The 17743-nt window shown below is 38.6% G+C and overlaps 1 protein-coding gene across 2 annotated transcripts in view; it reads right to left on the reverse strand.

Moving 5' to 3' along the window:
- Nucleotides 1-17743, reverse strand: part of Me2 (malic enzyme 2) — a 53605-nt gene that overhangs the window by 16942 nt on the left and 18920 nt on the right. For both annotated transcript variants that reach the window (XM_090353081.1, XM_090353082.1), the window contains exons 3-10: nucleotides 13970-14103; nucleotides 8715-8864; nucleotides 7230-7305; nucleotides 5528-5689; nucleotides 4408-4511; nucleotides 3249-3358; nucleotides 2964-3061; nucleotides 1867-1980 (exon numbers count right to left, since the gene is read on the reverse strand). In XM_090353081.1, coding sequence (XP_090209207.1) covers nucleotides 1867-1980; nucleotides 2964-3061; nucleotides 3249-3358; nucleotides 4408-4511; nucleotides 5528-5689; nucleotides 7230-7305; nucleotides 8715-8864; nucleotides 13970-14103 — 948 coding nt within the window. The remainder of the gene's footprint in view (nucleotides 1-1866; nucleotides 1981-2963; nucleotides 3062-3248; nucleotides 3359-4407; nucleotides 4512-5527; nucleotides 5690-7229; nucleotides 7306-8714; nucleotides 8865-13969; nucleotides 14104-17743) is intronic.

Here is a 17743-nt window from a genome sequence, read left to right on the forward strand (position 1 = left end):
GATTTTCAGAAGCACTGATGGAGAAAATGCATACAAAATCCTTGATCAGCATACTTCTGTAACTATTGTTACTTTCAATTATATGTAATTTAAGTCTCAAGTTTCATCATTTATATACTCTGATTTGTTTTTTATTTTAATAGACTACAGGGAATGAAGAAAAAGTTTCAGCTCTATTTTCTTTTACAGTTTTCCTTTTACTTTCAAATAAACTTAGTTTAATTAAAAAAATTACCCTCCTACTCCCACACTGGCGGTTCACGCCTATAATCCTAGCTACTCAGGAAGCTGAAATCTAAGGATCGCAGTTCAAAGCCAGCCTGGGCAGGAAAGTCTGGGTGACTCTTACTTACAAGTTAACCACCAGAAAACAAACCAGAAATGGAGCTGTGGCTCCAATTGGTAGAGCACTAGGCTTGAGCAAAAAAGTGCTCAGGGTCAGTGCTCAGGCTCTGAATTCTTACAATAATAATAAATAAAATAAAAAATATGCTAATAAAAAGAACTAATTCAAAAGAAGGCAACCAGGTCCAAAAGGTGGTAAGACAATTGATGGGGAGAGCTCTTTACCACCCATGAACTGGCTCTCTGGAAGAGTGTGCATCGAGTTTTATTATATTGCAATGGGGGAATTATGATTCCCAAAATGTTCAACAATTTCTTCTCAAAAGCCAGGAGTTGATTTATTCTCAGGAGAATGAGATCTGAGGATCACAGTTTGAATGAAGCCAGCCAGGCAAATAAAGTCCATGAAGACTCTTATCTCCAACTAACCTCAAAAAGCCAGATGTAGTGGATCTGTGGTTTAGGTAATAGAACACTAACTAGCTTTGAGCAAAAAAGATTGGGGACAGTACCCAGGCTCAGAGTTCAAGCTCAACTACTAGCTATAATGCTAACTAAGGTGTTCTAAGTCCCTTGAAGGCTCAGTGAATAACTAAGGAGAGCTCATAACTATAGCACATGCATGAGGACTTGGGCTTGATCCTAATGATCATCTTTACATTCAAGTTAGTTTTAGAGCAGCCAAATACAATCATATATAATACATGTCAGGTTACACTGTCTGGTATACTTCAGCCTAATGTTACTTTGTTTTTTATATATTTATTTATTTTGCTCAGGGCCTGAGCACTGTCCTTGGGTTTTCTCAAGGCTATCACTCTACCACTTGAGCCACAGCACCACTTCTGGCTTTTTGCTATGTATGTGGTTCTGACGAATCAAACCCAGGTCTTTGTGCATGCTAGGCAAGCACTCTACCAATAGGCCAAACTCTCAGCCCCCTAATGTTACTTTAAATCATGTTACTTAAAATTTAAAGTCCGAAGACTTTTCATCTTCGTTGTCTTAAGAGCTAGAGAACAAGCTTGGCACTTCTGGCTCATCACACTCACACACATACATACACACACACACACACACACACTCACAGACTGATGGAGAGATGGAACCAGAGGACAAAGCAAGAATGAGTAAGTCTGCAACCAACACAGAGATTATGATCTGCATATGAGTCCCTATAAAAGACAATGAAGCCAGGCGCTGGTGGCTCATACATGTAATCCTAGTTACTCAGGAGGCTAAGATCTGAGAATCAAGGTTCAAAGCCAACCAGGGAACAAAAGTCCATGAGACTCTCCTCCAATTAACCATCAGAAAACCCAAAGTGGCACTGTGGCTCCAGTGGTACAGTACTAGCCTTGCGATGAAGAGCTTAGGGGCAGCGCCCAGGCCCAGAGTTTAAGCCTCATGATTTGGATAATCTAGTGAGATACATGATTTGAAGAAATGGCAATATTTTAAAAAATCCAACTAAAATATTAGAAGAACAATATTTTGAGTTTTTAAGTCTGGTACTTTTACCTTAACCAATAAACCATTCTTGTCAAACATCCAGATTTTCTTTTGTGCCTCTTCTTCAGAGAGGCCATTTTCCACCATAGACATTACTATCAGATTTGCAATTCCAAGAGCAGCCTGTCCAACAAAACACAGTGTTAAAAAAAAAAATGAAAGACTAGAGCTGATGGCTCACACCCGTAGTCCTAGCTTCTCAGAAGGCTGAGATCTGAGGATCTGGGTTCAAAGCCAGCCAGGGCACAAAAGTCCATGAGACTCTTATCTCCAATTAACCACCAGAAAACAGAAGTGGCACTGTTGCTCAAGTGGTAGAGTGCTAGCCTTGAGTTGATGAGCTCAGGTACAGCACCCAGGATCAGAGTTCAAGCCCCATGATCAGGGGAGGGAGAGGGAGAGGGAGAGGGAGAGGGGGAGGGGGAGGGGGAGGGAGAGGGAGGGGGGGAGGAGAGAGAAAGAGAGAGAAGAGAGAGAGAGAGAGAGAGAGAGAGAGAGAGAGAGAGAGAGAGAGACTAGAGCCCAATGCAAATGTTTGATTAATTTATATATGAAAGATTAGATATTAAAGAATAGTTGATTTATTCTTTATACAGCACATAAAAATTAAGTCGTGATTTTTCTCTCTAAACATTTTAAACTATGTTTTAAAAAAGGTGCTGATGTCTGGCATTGGTGGCTCACATCTGTAATCCTAGCTCCTCAGGGAGGCCAAGAGCTGAGGATCATGGTTCAAAGCTGGCCTGGATAAGAAAGTCCCTGAGACCCTTTTTGTGTATATGTACCTGAGCTTTACTGCTCAAGATAGTACTTTACCATTTGAGTTACAGCTCCACTTTTTATGAGACTCTTATCTCCAGTTAGGCCCCTCCACCTCCAAAAAAAAGGTGGAAGTGGAGCTGTGGCTCAAATGGTAGAGTTTCAGTGCTGGACAAAAAAGCTAAGAAAAAGCACCTAAGTGTTGAATCCATGCCCTCATATTGGCACAAAACAAAAACCCAACAAAACAAAAAAGAGATATTGAATTCATACTCTCTACTTCTTTATTATAAACATCAATTATGAAGAACATTAGTTTTAATTTTTAAAAAGCTTACAAAACTCACCTCTCCTGCTCCAAGAAATAGGATTTTATGTTCTGAGATTGGCTTATTGATAACTTTTTGCGCTGCAAGAAGACCTGCTAGAGCAACTGCAGCTGTCCCTACAAAGAAAAATAAATTTAAAAAAAAATTTAAGTATATTATAGCTATTTAAAAAGTGAGTCATTTGCTGAGGTTATTTATTTATTTATTTTTCCCCAGTCCTGGGGCTTGAACTCAGGGCCTGAGCAAAATGTTAATAAAATTTAAAAAAAAAAAGTAAGAATCAGAAACTTTCTTTTTTTGTACCTTGAATATCATCATTGAAGGTACAATATTTTTCTCGATATTTTCTTAAGAACCTGAAAGCATTATGATTTCCGAAGTCTTCAAATTGAATGAGTATGTTCCGTCCATATCTAAAAACAAGAAAACTCATAATGGCAGTATTGAAAAAATGTACATGTGCGTGCATGCACGCACACGCACACACGCGCACACACACACACACACACAATGGAATTTTACTCCCTCATTAGAAATATTACATCATTTGCAAAGAAATGGATAGAACTAGAAAAATTTGTGTTTAAGTGAAATAAGTAAGGCCCAGAAAGACAAAGGACACGTTTCTCTCATCTGTGCAAGCATTCTTTTTATAAATATATATAAACATACAGAGTCATATAGTAACCAAAGTATGGTATGTGCAGGGGAAATTTCAAACAGTATAACTCCTTTGAATAACTTATGACCTAACTAACTAAGTAAATACCAGGAAACTAGTATTTACTGTGTGTGGGAGGAGGTACACAAAGGAGGGTGACAAATGACAAGAGGAAGTTGTAGGAGAATGTCATAACATCACTATATACCTTATAAAATTAAAAAAACTGAGAACAATGAAATAGATACTGATCAAGATGTATTATACTTTGAGGAGAGAGTAGATTGATTGCCTAGCATGCAGGAAACCCTGGGGTTGATTCCTCAGTACCACATACACAGAAAAAGCCAGAAGTGGCGCTGTGGTTCAAGTGGTAGAGCGCTAGTCCTGAAAAAAACCCAAGTACAGTGCCCAGGACCTGAGTTCAAGCCCCAGGACTAGCAAAAATCAACCCACCAACCAACCAACCAACCAACCAACCAACCAAAAATATGCAGGAAAGCTTCTGAGGAGCGGTGGACTCAACTGGCAGTCCTGGACTCAAGTGGGGAGGAAGCAGTGAGGATCTGCTAGGTGCAGTAAGTGCAGGCTCTTCATATGTCCGGAAACTCCAGAATGCAAGGCAGAACAGAGATACCACCTACTACTGGCACATCTCATTGGACATTTAAAAATCCAAGTCCCCAAATCTTTTATCTTGATCTGCTTATCTTCAGAGAACATAAATACAAAACACTCTACTGCCCCCTCTCTAATTAAAGGTGGCTTCATATCTGATACACTTATAACTTTTAAACTTACCTATCAGTAATTGCTTTCATAAACTCATCAATCAGATCATCATAAAGCTGTGAACGATCTCGCTTCTGATACAAGCCCATGTAAAAGGGATCTTTTAAGAGTGCCTATAAAAGAAACCAATGGAAAAACAAAATCTTTTATTACATTATTAAACATATAAAACTCATAATCCTTCTAGAAACTTAATAGTTTAATTTACTATATTGTCTGTATAACTATTAAAAAGAGTTGAAGAAAAAGATTAATACATAATCACAGGACTTAAAAAATCATCATCTGGGCCGGGAGTTTGGCCGAGTGGTTAAAGTGCTTGCCTAGCATGCATGAAAACCCGGGTTCTATTCCTCGGTACCACATACATAGAAAAAAGCCGAAAGTGGTGCTAAGGCTCAAGTGGTAGAGCTCTAACCTTGAGAAAGTCCAAGGACAGTGCTCAGGCCCTGAGCTCAAGCCCAGGACTGGCAAAAAAAAAAAAAAAAAAAATCATCATCTTTGAAATAGGCATATAATTTTTGGGGGTGTTCTGGACTTGAACTCAGGGCCTCACACACTTGTTAGGCCGTTTTTGCTCAAAGATGGTAGGTACTCTACTACTTAAGTCTTAGTTCTATTCCTGGCTTTTTACAAGTTAACTGGAAATAGAGAGATTCACAAACTTCTACTTGGGCTGGATCCAAACTGTGATTATTAGAACTCAGACTGATGAGGAGTTAGGAAGAGTCATGAGCCACCAGTATATATGAGTGTATATATATATGCTGGCTAGAATGTAACAATTTTTTTTTTTTTTTGCCAGTCCTGGGCTTGGGCTCAGGGCCTGAGCACTGTCCTTGGACTTTCTCAAGGCTAGAGCTCTACCACTTGAGCCACAGCACCACTTCCAGCTTTTTTCAATGTATGTGGTACCGAGGAATCGAACCCGGGTCTTTGTGCATGCTAGGCAAGCACTCTACCACTAGGCCAAACTCCCGGCCCCAGAATGTAACAATTTTAAGGATCCAAGAGGAAGATCGAAGGGTAAAATAATAGGACTCACTTTGTTGTCAGTCCCCATGTCAATACATACTGGCAAGCATCTCTCAGGCCGTATTAGATCAAAGGGTAAAATAATAAGACTCACTTGGTTGTCAGTCCCCACGTCAATACACACAGGCAAGCATCTCTCAGGCCGTATTCCTGCGCAGGCGGTATACAGGCAAAGCTTTCCTACTGGAATTCCCATTCCATAGACACCCAGATCTCCAAGACCCAGAATCCTTTCGCCATCAGTCACCACAACAGCCTTAATCACAAACAAGACAAAATAAAACAGAGCAAATTACACTGGCTCAATAATGATGCATTAAAGAAATGCATTTTTTCATATATTGTCACTCTCATTAAAAAAAAAGTTTCTCAGCTAACTTCCAGTGTAAACCAATGAAGCATACTTAATATAGGATTTCTGCTTATTTTGATTTATTAATTCTTTTTAAAGAGTTAAGCTGAATGCAACAGCTCATACTTGTAACCCTAACTACTAGGGAGAACTAGCTCTGTAGTACAATGGATAGCGCATTGGACTTCTATGAGGGAGGTAGAGATGGAGAATTGTGGTCTGAAGCAAGCTTGTGTAAAAGGTGTTTAAATTTTATTATTTTTCTTTTATTTTTGTTAATTTTTTCTTATATTTATTTTCTGTTTATGTGGTAGTGAGGAATTGAACCCAGAGCCTTAGTAATGCTAGGTAAGCATTCTACCACTAAGTCACATTCCTTGTTCAAAGGGTAAAAGATTTCAAGACTCCATCTCAACCAACAAAAAGATGGATGTGGTGGAGCATGCTTGTAACCCCAGCTACATGGGGTATTTAAATAGGAGGATTATAGTCCAGGGTTCCCCCAGATATTCAGAAACTATAGTGTCCTATAATGACACATTAGCCCAAATAAGAAAAGCCCTACCAAGAGTAAAGGAGAAAAAGATCTAGAATTAAAAAAAAAAATACATACCTACATATGAAGATTTACCATGAGTTCATTTTATCTTATTTTTTCTAGATTATCTGAACTAATGATTCTCCATCTGTATCTATTTCGTAAGGAAGGCATATGTGATCAAGACAAGTAAGACTACTGCCTGTAATAAACACAAAAACCTACCAAAAGACATTTATGTGTGTGTATATCTCTGTATGCTGGTACTAGGTCTTGAACTCAAAGCCTTGCCCTTTCCTTAGCTTATTTTGCTCTAGACTGGCACTTTATTACTTAAGCCACTTTCAGCTTTTTGAAGGCTAACTGAAGATAAAAGTCTCTTGGATTTATCTGCTTGGACTGGATTCAAACTAGGCAGATTCTCAGATCTGTTTTCTGAGCAGCTATAATTATAGGCATGAGCCACCAGCACCCCACCAAAAATCCTGAAGTAAGCTCTTACTATTTACTTTATGAAAATCAGCCTTGTTGGTCAGGGGTTTACAACTGCTATATTTAACTCTTATTTTAAAAAAGCATTTATTGCAGAATAAAAGTTTTCATGGCATTTTAGTGTATTTTTCTCTATTTAAAATAATTAATGAGACAGAAACAGGTGACTGGGGTATTAGTGACTGTTTAGGTTCACCTTTTGAAAAAGCTTCAATTTTATTCTTAGAGTGATATTCAAAACCAGTAAACCATTTTACAACTATTACTATTACCATCTCTGCCTGTCACAAAGCATAAATCTGAATGTACAAGTGCATATATCAGAGCAACAATGAAAAACTGTTCTTGGATATTCAGAGGTAACTTACAAGGACAAATAAAACATTGTGAAAAGGAGGGTTGTGCTATTAGTACCTTAACATGATTTTCTGGCCAGTTATCCACAATTGATCTAACATGACCTCTGTCTGAGATTGAAATAAATAATCCCCTGCAACAGAACAAAAACACCTTTGCATTTCATGACAGTTTTGTTTGTTCCTCACTTCTTGTCCATAACTGGAATTCTTAGATATTTTAATAAAATAAGACATAGTATAAGTCCAAAGCAGATTTAGCTACACTGCTAAATATACACTGCAGATTTAGTGCTTTGTTTCCAAACACTTCTTAACTACTTCAAATTGTAATTACATTGTTTACATAGTGGCTAAAACAAAGACTATTATTAAATGATATAATCAGTTTACCAAGAAATGTATCCATGTCACATGGGCAAATAAACCCAATACTCTGCGGTAAAAAAAATAATAAAGGCGTAGACCACCAAATATAAAGAAGCAGACTATGGCCAAACAAACTACTAATGAAACTGGAAAGTCAAAAATTCACATAAAAGATAACATAGTTGAAGCATTAGGAAAAAGTGAAACAAATCAAAAGTATGTGTTTATCACCTTTAACATATTGTTTTGTGGGGGTGGGGGGAGGGAAATGGGGACCAAGACATGTGAAAGGGTATCAATGTATGGGAATTAATGCACCATCTATCTGGCAAAAGTCACGTAACCCTTCTATTAACTACAATAAAAAATATATGAAAAAAACAAAAAAAACATATTGTTTTGAAGTATCCATTGTTAAGGATAGTTAAGGAAGAGTTAAAATACAGTACATGGTTCTGAGATCATCTAGACAGAGTTCAAAAAAGGGAGAGAAGGAAGAAGAAAAGTAAGGGCATGGAGAAAATGTAGGATCCAAAACAGCCAGGCAACAGTGGTCTCCACGGATCCTACTGTCTCTGAAGTAACCTCTGTATTTACTTTGCTCAGTGGCATCTCAACTTTGGCATCATTACTGTAGCTCAAATCAGTATTATCTCAGCAGTTTTTCTCAGGGTACATAATCATCTGATGAGCTTTAATAAAAAGCCCAGTCCAGCTGGAGTGGTGCTGTGGCTCAACTGGTAGGAAGGTGCCCTTGAGTGCTTTGAGCCCTATCAGGGACAGTATCTAAGCTCTAAGTACAAGCCCTAGGACTGGCTTAGATAAAAGACTTAATGGGAAATCTGCCACTAGAATTTAAATCCTTTTGTGGGGAAAATAAAGAGACAAAAAAAAAAAAAAAAGACAATTCCTTAAAGAAGAGTGCTACTTACATAAAAATAAAAGGCACAAACAAACATGTTGGGCTTTTATCAAGTTCTTTTAATCACACTAAGCTTTTTATTTTTTAAAGAATTCACACTAAGCTTTTGTACAATAAGATATATAGTTGAGATGAGACTATTAGCACAGAAAAAAATCTAAGTGCTATGGAATCATTTTTTTCTTACACAATCATTGATACATTTATATATGTAACATATAGATATAGATAGCTTTTAAAAATAAGCCTTACTTAGGTCTTCTAAAGATGTGTCCATACTGGGAACAGGCAAGACCAACTGTGGGTGTGTACACAATTGGCATTAGACTTTCAATATCATCCTGTAGTATTCTGTAAAACAGTTTCTCATTTCTTTCTTGTATTCCCATTATGTAGATGTATCTGAAATTAAAAACAAAATATGAGTCAGCCTTCAACACATTAAAAAAAATGGCTTTCAAACATGAACCTAAATGTCTAAAAGTAGGCTTACCTCCCCATCTACATACCCCCTAAAAAAGCAACGAGCTTTACTTCCCAGCTTCACTGTTTTTCTGTATTGATCTGCATCTTCATTTACTCAACTGTACCACAACTCTGACCCTGGAGATGCTATACCTAATGCACTCTCTGCTTGACCACCTCTGTCCAGGTGTAATTCCATAGTCATATCTTCTACTGCAGCCACTCTCCTCTCTACTATACATACCTATCTATATGCATACAAGTCAGACTTCCTACATACAGACTGCACAATACCCTACTCTCTTCTTCACTCAACTTTGCAGTAATTTTATACTATCATAAAATTAAAAAAAAAATCGGCAAAAGAATCCCAGGGTCACAACAGATTGGAGAGATACTCGATAAATGGGACTACCTAAAAATAAAAGTTTCTGTGCAGATAAAAGCATAGCCACAAAAGTAGAGAGACAGCCAACCAACTGGGAAAAGATACTTACCAATAATACATCAGATAAATGCTTAATATCCAGTATCTACAGAGAACTCAAGAAACTAATCCCCCTCAAACCCAACAAATCATTCACTAAATGGGCAAGGGAACTAAAGAGAAACTTAATCAGAAGAAGAGATTAAAATGGCAGAAAAGCATATAAGAAAATGTTCATCATCTATTGTCATAAAGGAAATGCAAATAAAAACAACCCTAAGATACCACCTTACCCCAATAAGCATGGCCAAGATTTTGAACTGAGACAATGACAGTTGCTGGTGGGGTTGTGGAGAAAAAGGAACCCTAATACACTGCTGGTGGGAATGTACACTAGTTCAGCCACTCTGGAAAGCAGTGTGGAGTTTTCTTAAAGAACTGAAAATTGACCTCCCCTACGATCCTGCCATACCACTTCTGGGAATCTACCTTGAACATCACAACCCAAGATATGATAAGGACACCTGCTCAGCTATGTTCATCTCTGTACTATTCACAATAGCCAGGCAATGGAAACAATCCAGATGCCCTACTGCAGATGAATGGATACAGAAAATGTGGTATATATACACAATGGAATTCTACATAGCCAATAGACAAGATAAAATAATGGCAATCGCAGCAAAGTGGATGAATCTAGAGTGAATCATGTTGAATGAGACAAGTCAAGACCTAAGGAACAAAAGGCACATGGTATCCTTAATATGTGGCTATTAAATCCAAAGAGTACAAGAGCGAGGACTCAATATTTGCATATCCAATGCTATGGACATGGTAATGGGAATATAATCATAACTATATAGGCATAAAAACCTATGACTCTATAGACTTAGCGCTTTATTTCATAAATTAATATGTTTCTATGACATACAAACCCTTAGCCTAATTTGGATTAAGTTCTAAAAACTAAGTCCCAGTGATTATATATAGAGATTCCCTTCTTGAACACTTGCTTGTTAAACTTGTCATTTGAAATATGATGTAAAAATCAATGTTAATAAATTCTTTAATAAAAAATGAAAAAAAAATAAAAAAAATCTACACTGAACCATTGTAAAGTGAGGATTATTTATAAACTGGAAGATATATGTAAGTTACATACCATTTTATACAAAGATTTTAGTGTGGGGAGAGGAAAGGAGAAATCCCAGATCCAATTTCCTTTGGAGAGAGGCATGACTATACTCTGAATTTTAAAATGTTTCCGTGGTAATGTAGTATCATATTCTCTCTGGATGCTGGGCAGCTGTAGGGGGCCACAGTTCTGTCAATTATGCAATCAAGAGGGTCAATAATCAATATTCTGTAGTGGACTGTGATGCTACGCTATGATATGTGGTAGGCTTAGTGCACTGAATACATCTTCCACTTATGATATTTTCAATTCAGGTGCTGGGAGTGTGGCCTGGAGGTAGAGTACTGGCCTAACATGCATAAAGCCCTGGGTTCAATTCCTTGTTCCCACATATACAGAAAAAGACAGAAGTGGTACTGTGGCTCTAGTGGCAGAGCACTGGTTTTGAACAAAAAGTGTCCAAGGATAGTGCCCAGGTCCTGAGTTCAAGGCCCAAGATTGGGAAAAAAAAAACCACCTTTTTTTTTTCAATTCATGATCCATTTATCAGGATGCAACTCCATCATAAGCTGGATTACAATGACTTAACATCATAAGCTACACTTGTATTATTTCTGGGAGCTAGCAAAGAGACATCCAACTAGTATGAAAAGATTTGGTGAATAAATAAGAGAAGCATTAAAAAATGAATTATATGTTCTACATAGCTCCTGGGGGCAGAAATGACATCAACAGATAGTAATTCAAAGGAAGAAGATTCCTGCCCACTACAGGAAAGTAACTGAACAGCTGGGCTATTCAGATGGGAGAGATAGCACAAGTGTTAAGGAAAGAATACATGGCCTGCCAAGCATGTGACCGAAAGAAGTTGTACAATTTTTGGTGTTTCTTGCTGCTACCACTTTTACCTCAATTCCACTGTAGCAGCTCTTCCACATGCCTCATAATGACCTCATAGTCCCCACTTAAAGACATACACACATATTCTCTCTCCCCGCCAACCCCATCTTCCCTTTTTCTTTCCTTTTTAGCTTGTGGCAGTATTGGTGCTTAAACTCATGGCCTCACATTCTTGCTTATTTTTTTCTACTCACTCAAAGCTAGCACTTTATCATTTGAGCCACATTCTCACTTCCAGCTTTTTGCTGGTTAATTGGAGATAAGAGTCATTCCAATTCATATGCCCAGGCTACTTTTGAACTTTGATCCTCAGATCTCAGCCTCTTGAATAGCTAGGATTATAGGTGTGAGTCTCTGGCACTAGTTCCTGGCCAAGATTATAAAAGCTCAGAAATGGTAAAGGCTCTTATTTGACTCTCTGATTACAATCCCTCACCAAGCTAGAGATATAATATCTTCACTTTCTAATTCTTTGAGAGATCTGGATTTCTAGCTCCTTCATCACTTTCCTTTCAGTTCATCTTCAGTCCCCTCTCTAGATCTTAGTACAAGTTTTCTCACTTAGTCTGTCACTGTGTGATCATTTACAAACTTCCACATCTCTGTATTACTGCAGTACACTTCCACAGTGTCTGTCTCTCCCACCAGTAAGTGAATACCCTCATGGAAGCACTCAACTCTATCCTATAGGAGAGGAATTTAGAACAAAGTCTGTCACATTACAGCTCAGAATGAATTAGCGAGTAAAAATGAAATAATATAGCACTTGTTCCAACCCAGCAAACTCATAAGCCCAAACCAATGTCATATTTCCACTAGTCTAACCATGCTCAGCTTCACATCATATCCTGGTAGTTTTTCCTAATACTTAACATGCTCTTTGCCAACTCTATTCAGCCATGGTCCTTCTAAATCTTACCTGACTTTCACATCTGTGTTAGAAAGAAAAGAAAGATCATCAAGTGTGATGAGACCTCACAAACTCCAGTTTAAGTATCACTTCCCCACTGACTTCCTGACCTGATGTTTTCAGGATACAACCTGAATGGGCATTTGTCTCACTGTACCTCACACTGTAATGGTCAGCTAGAGAGGATAATTGTTTTGAATGTCTGGAGTGTCAAGTTATACATTACTGGATTTGAATGTGTTTGCCACATATCATGTGTTAGAACCTGAATTCCCAAAGGCATACGTCAGCGGTATTTAGAGATGGAGCCTTTGGAAGGCAATTGGAGCGTAAGGATTTTGCCCTTGTGAATGGATCAATACTTTCATAAGAGTAGTGGGCTATGATGGAGTAGACCAGTTATTAGGAGTGGGTCTATTAAAAAGCCAGCTTGGGAAGCATCAGGGTTCAAGTGGCAAAGTATCTTCCTAGCAAGCATGAATCCCTAAGTTCAAAGTCCTACAATGACATAGGAAACAAGTAAATTAAAATTAAAGTAAGTTTTAAAGGCCACCTTAGTGGCGGCTGTGGCTCAAGGTGGTAGAGCACTACTAGCCTTGAGTGGAAGAGTGCACCCAGACCCAGAGTTCAAGCCTCATGACCAACCAAAAAAAAAAAAAAAAAAAGCTGGGCCTGGTGGCTCATGCCTGTAATCTTAGCTACTCAGGCAACTGAGATCTAAGGATCATGGTTCAAAGCCAGCCTGGGCACTAAAAAACTCCATGAGTCTCTCATCTCCAATTAATCACCAGAAAATGGGAAGGAGCACTGTGGCTTAAGGGGTAGGGCAGTAAGCCTTGAGCTGAAGAGCTCAGGGACAGTGTCCAGGCCCAGGGTTCAAGCCCCACGAATGACAGAAAAAAAAGCCACCCTTTGTGAGACTCTACTATATGATGTTCCATGTCACCTCAAGGCTTTGCAGTGTCCACAAACTAAAAGGCCCTCAGCAGTTGCAGCCCTTGGCCTTTGAAGTCTCCAGAAATATCATCCCGTTCACACGCTCAGAGACCACTTTGTTATACACAAGATCACTTTTCATACACACACAAATGATAGAAGTCACAAAATAAAATGGTGTAAATTACATGATAGTTCCTGCCTCAATTGTTATCATAATAGTCAACATAAGTGAACAACTTACTAAAGTAGCAGGCATACCAGGTGCTAGTGCCTGCAGACTGTAATCCTAAATTACTCAGAAAGCAGAGATCAGTAGAATCCTGGTTGTTAAGCCAGGGCAGAAAAATCTGTAAGACTCCACCTCCACATCAGTAAAAAGTCAGGCAGGCTAGACGTATGGCTCAAATACTAGAGTGCCAGCCAAGCAAGTTAGGAAGGAAGGAAAGAAGGAAAGAAGGGAGGGAGGGAGGGAGGGAAAGAAAAGGAAAAAAGAGGGAGATGGAGGAAAAAAGAACTAATCAACTCGACTAGAGGTGAGGCTTAAGTGGTAGAGTGTTTGCCTAATAAGAGTGGGGCCCTAAGTACAAACCTTAGTCCTGTCACACATAAGAAAAGTAGTCAGCTGATAAAAAAATCAAACCTTATTATTATATTTTTTCATGCCTTGTCAGCCATAACAGTCCCAAATTTTCTCATCAGAATATCAATTAAAAAAATCAATCAACTCTTACTTTTCCAAAGGGCTGGTCATTTTTTTCAAGTTTCTATGAAATCGTAAGGCTTGGATATCTTGTGTCTCTATTTTAGGAGGTAAAAGTCCTTGAAGACCAAGCATTTGTCGTTCCTGTAGTGTAAATGCCATTCCCTAAAGAAGAGAAATAAAAGGATGATGGTTATTATTTACTCTAGTAGCAATGGCATTGTCTTGTAAAATGTCATTTGAATGAATGCAAATTTAAAAGTCAATAAAATACATTTGCTAAGACTTTCAAAATTTATGAGATCTGAAACATCCAGGATTGATGAAACTGGAAAAATATTACTCTCATAAATACACTATTGGAAATCTAAACTAGGCTTTTGGAAGATAGTTTAAGTGCTCTTCAAATTTTAATGATGATTTTGTTTTGTCAAACAATATGATCACCAGTCATCTCAGACACACATGCAGACACAGGACCAAAAAAAGCAGAAGTTAGTGACACTGTTTCTAGTTGTGTTGGTTGTAACAAACTAAGTGTATACTAACTATACTGTAAGAAGATTATAATATATTAAATACCACGAAATACCACGATAATAGCTAACATATAAATGTATATAAATAGGTTCAGTAGTTGTGGTATTTGTACACAATGGAATTCTATGCTGCTGTCAGAAAAAATGACATCGACCCATTTGTTAGGAAATGGAAAGACTTAGAAAAAATCATATTAAGTGAAGTAAGCCAGACTCAAAGGAACTTAGGCTCAATGGTTTCCCTCATTTGTCATAACCAGTAGAAACCTTGGGCTCTACTAGCAGAGATCTGCAATAGAGCAAAACCTTGATATATAAGGCCATATAGTATGAAGCTAATTGAAAGGACCTCCAGGATACTGAAACAAAAGTCATATAATGAATGATTGTTGTCCTTAATGTACTCTGTTATCTTTCATCTCCTTTGCTGTCTCTTGGGTATCTCATATTGTTACAGTATCTCACTTTGTTATCTGATATATTTATTTGTATTTGGTTATTTGAAATTTGATAGGGAAGGGGGAAAAACCAAGACGGGGGGTGGTTGGTGGGTGGGGGGGAAGGTGATGGGTACCAAGACATGTGAAAGGGTATCAATGTATGTGAATTAATGCACCTTCTATCTGGCAAATATCATGTAACCCTTTTATTAATTACAATAAAAAATTATAAAAATAAATAAATAGGTTCAGTATTAGATCTTTGAAACCCATTGTTAAAAAAAATCAAGCTGCAAATCAAAGCACACTTGCGGTTAACTCATTATATGTTCGGAAAACTCATAGTAGATTATATATTCTACTCAGATTCATGTAACATAAATTAAATCAATAAAATGCAATCAAAATCAATAATGTCATAAGAATACTTTCAACTTCCATTTTCCAACTGTGGAGCAAATTCTTTTGTTTTTTTTAAAAAAAGTGCAGGGCCAGGAGTTTGACCTAGTGTTCAGTACTTGCCTAGCATGCATGAAGACCCAGGTTTGATTACTTGGTACCACATATATAGAAAAAGCAGGAAGTGGTGCTGTAGCTCAAGTGGTAGAGCTCTAGCCTTAAGAAAGCCCAAGGACAGTGCTCAGGCCCTGAGTTCAAGCCCTAGACTAGCAAAACAAAACAAAACAAAACACCTAGAATCAGAGAAAATCCTGGTGTATGAATTCTGGAAACATTTTCCTTCATAAAAGGACAATACTGGCCAATGGTCAGGATCAACTGTGGAACTGTTTTTTTCTGAACTGTGGAAATCAACCAAATGCTAACCTCTCCTATTCAAAAGTAGTCTTGAAAACCAACGACCATTGAAAATGAGCAGGCTAGGAGTGAGTCAATGGAGTGGGTAGAAAGGACTGGAGCTTTTGCCAATTCCTAAGTCCAGGGCAATGCCATGATTTGACCTATCTGATGTTTCCCTGTAGATCACTGTTTTATCTTGCCTACCTCATGGCTTACTAAATGTGAACAGGGTTCTAACCTTGTTCTAACATCCACAGAGCTTGTGAAAAATAATCAAAAGCAGTATGTCAGTATGGCAACTGCATGGATGACACTAGAAGTAGAAAATAACCAAAAACCTGAGCAGGAAAAGCTGATAGAACAGGATGCCTATAGGGTATTTTTAGGTAATCTACAAGGCTCAACCTATGGCCCTGTCCAGGAAATACTAGAGAGGCCTAAGCTCTCACCCCTGGCTAAGCCTGAGGCTCTGTGCAAGGAGGATGTGAAGGTTGAATTGTCAACACACACTTAGGAAGGTAAGTGCTAGAGGTGAATCTGAACACACACAGACTGTGGAAGACTGGTTCTAGTTCTGGCTCTAGACATTGAACTCTCTAACCAAACTAACCAAATAGAGACTTTACCAGATACACACAATAGGGATACAGACTGAACAAGTTCAGAAATGCCACTGTAGGAAGCCAGAAATTATAGTGTTTGTCTGTAATCCTAGCAACCCAGGAGGATGAGGCAAGGTCATAAGCATCCAGTTCCTATTATGGTAAGGGAGGGAAGGGAGCAGAAAAGAAGGGGAGGAAGGGGAAAACTCCTACAATGTGCTTAGTATTTATAAGGCCTTGGAGCTACCTGCATATTCTGGGTTTGCAGGCATGTAAATACAAGCAAGCAGCCCTGACAGAACAGCATATGGATCTGAAGGTGAAGATAAAGCTCCAGTGAAGATGCTAGCAAAGTACTATCTATCTTCTGAAGAAAGCTGAAGGCAGCATGCAAGCCCACTGGGGGTGGGGGGAAGGGGAATGGACACCCAAGCCCTTGGGAGGCCACATCAGACCCCATGTGTACTGGATGCCAGACAAGCAGATGAAGGGCTTGATATTGTCTTGCTTTGGTTCAATCCATCCTTTCTATCTCTTATTTCTATCTTTTGAAATAGTTATGTCTGTTTTGTCATTGGGTACCTTGGAAGTATGTGACTTTCAGAGAAGCTCATAGCTGAGTTTGTTCTGGGTCCTAAAGAAGACTTTGGACTTGGACTTTGAAGCAATGTTAGAATAAGTAAAAATTTAGAGACTGTCAGAGACAGAATGCACCTTGCACTGTGAGATAAACTTATGAGAAGGCTTCAGCTTAGATGTTACATGATGTCCCAAAGGCTCAGGTGCTGAAGGTTTGTTCCCTGGAGTGATGCTATTGGTTGGCAGAGCACTAAAGAGACAGGGCCTCTGGAAGGTCTTCAAGTCACTGGGTAAGCGGCCATAAAGGACAGTAGGACACTGGCATCTTTTTCCTGACCCATGAGGCGAATAACTTTGTTCCATCCTGTATTCTCTCATGATGTGGCCCCAAAGCAGCATAGCCAGATCATGGGCTGAAGCATCTGCAACTATGAGCTAAAGTATACCTTTTCTTATTAAGTTGATTATCTCAGGTGTTTCTGAAGTGTGCAGGGAAGCATGTGAGTGGGCAAGACGCCTTTCTTTTCCTCCTAAGTGCAGTTAGAATAACCTGTCAGGGATCAGGAAAATGTCAAATATGTACAAAACTGCTGACATGACTTACAGTGTTAATACTAGAACTGATACTCTTCAAGAGTAGGGTAATGGCATGGGCGCCAGTGGCTTATGCCTGTAATCCTAGCTACTTCAGGAGGCTGAGATCTGAAGATCGCAGTTCAAAGCCAGGCCAGGCACAAAAGTCTGTGAGACTCTTATCTTCAGTTAAGTACCAGAAAACTGAAGTGTCGCTGTGGTTCAAGTGGTAGAATGCTACCTAAAGCTGAAGAGCTCAGGGACAGCGCCTAGG

Source organism: Megascapheus bottae, chromosome 19, assembly GCF_031878675.1.
Source record: "Megascapheus bottae isolate mThoBot1 chromosome 19, mThoBot2.hap1, whole genome shotgun sequence".
Taxonomy (NCBI): domain Eukaryota; kingdom Metazoa; phylum Chordata; class Mammalia; order Rodentia; family Geomyidae; genus Megascapheus; species Megascapheus bottae.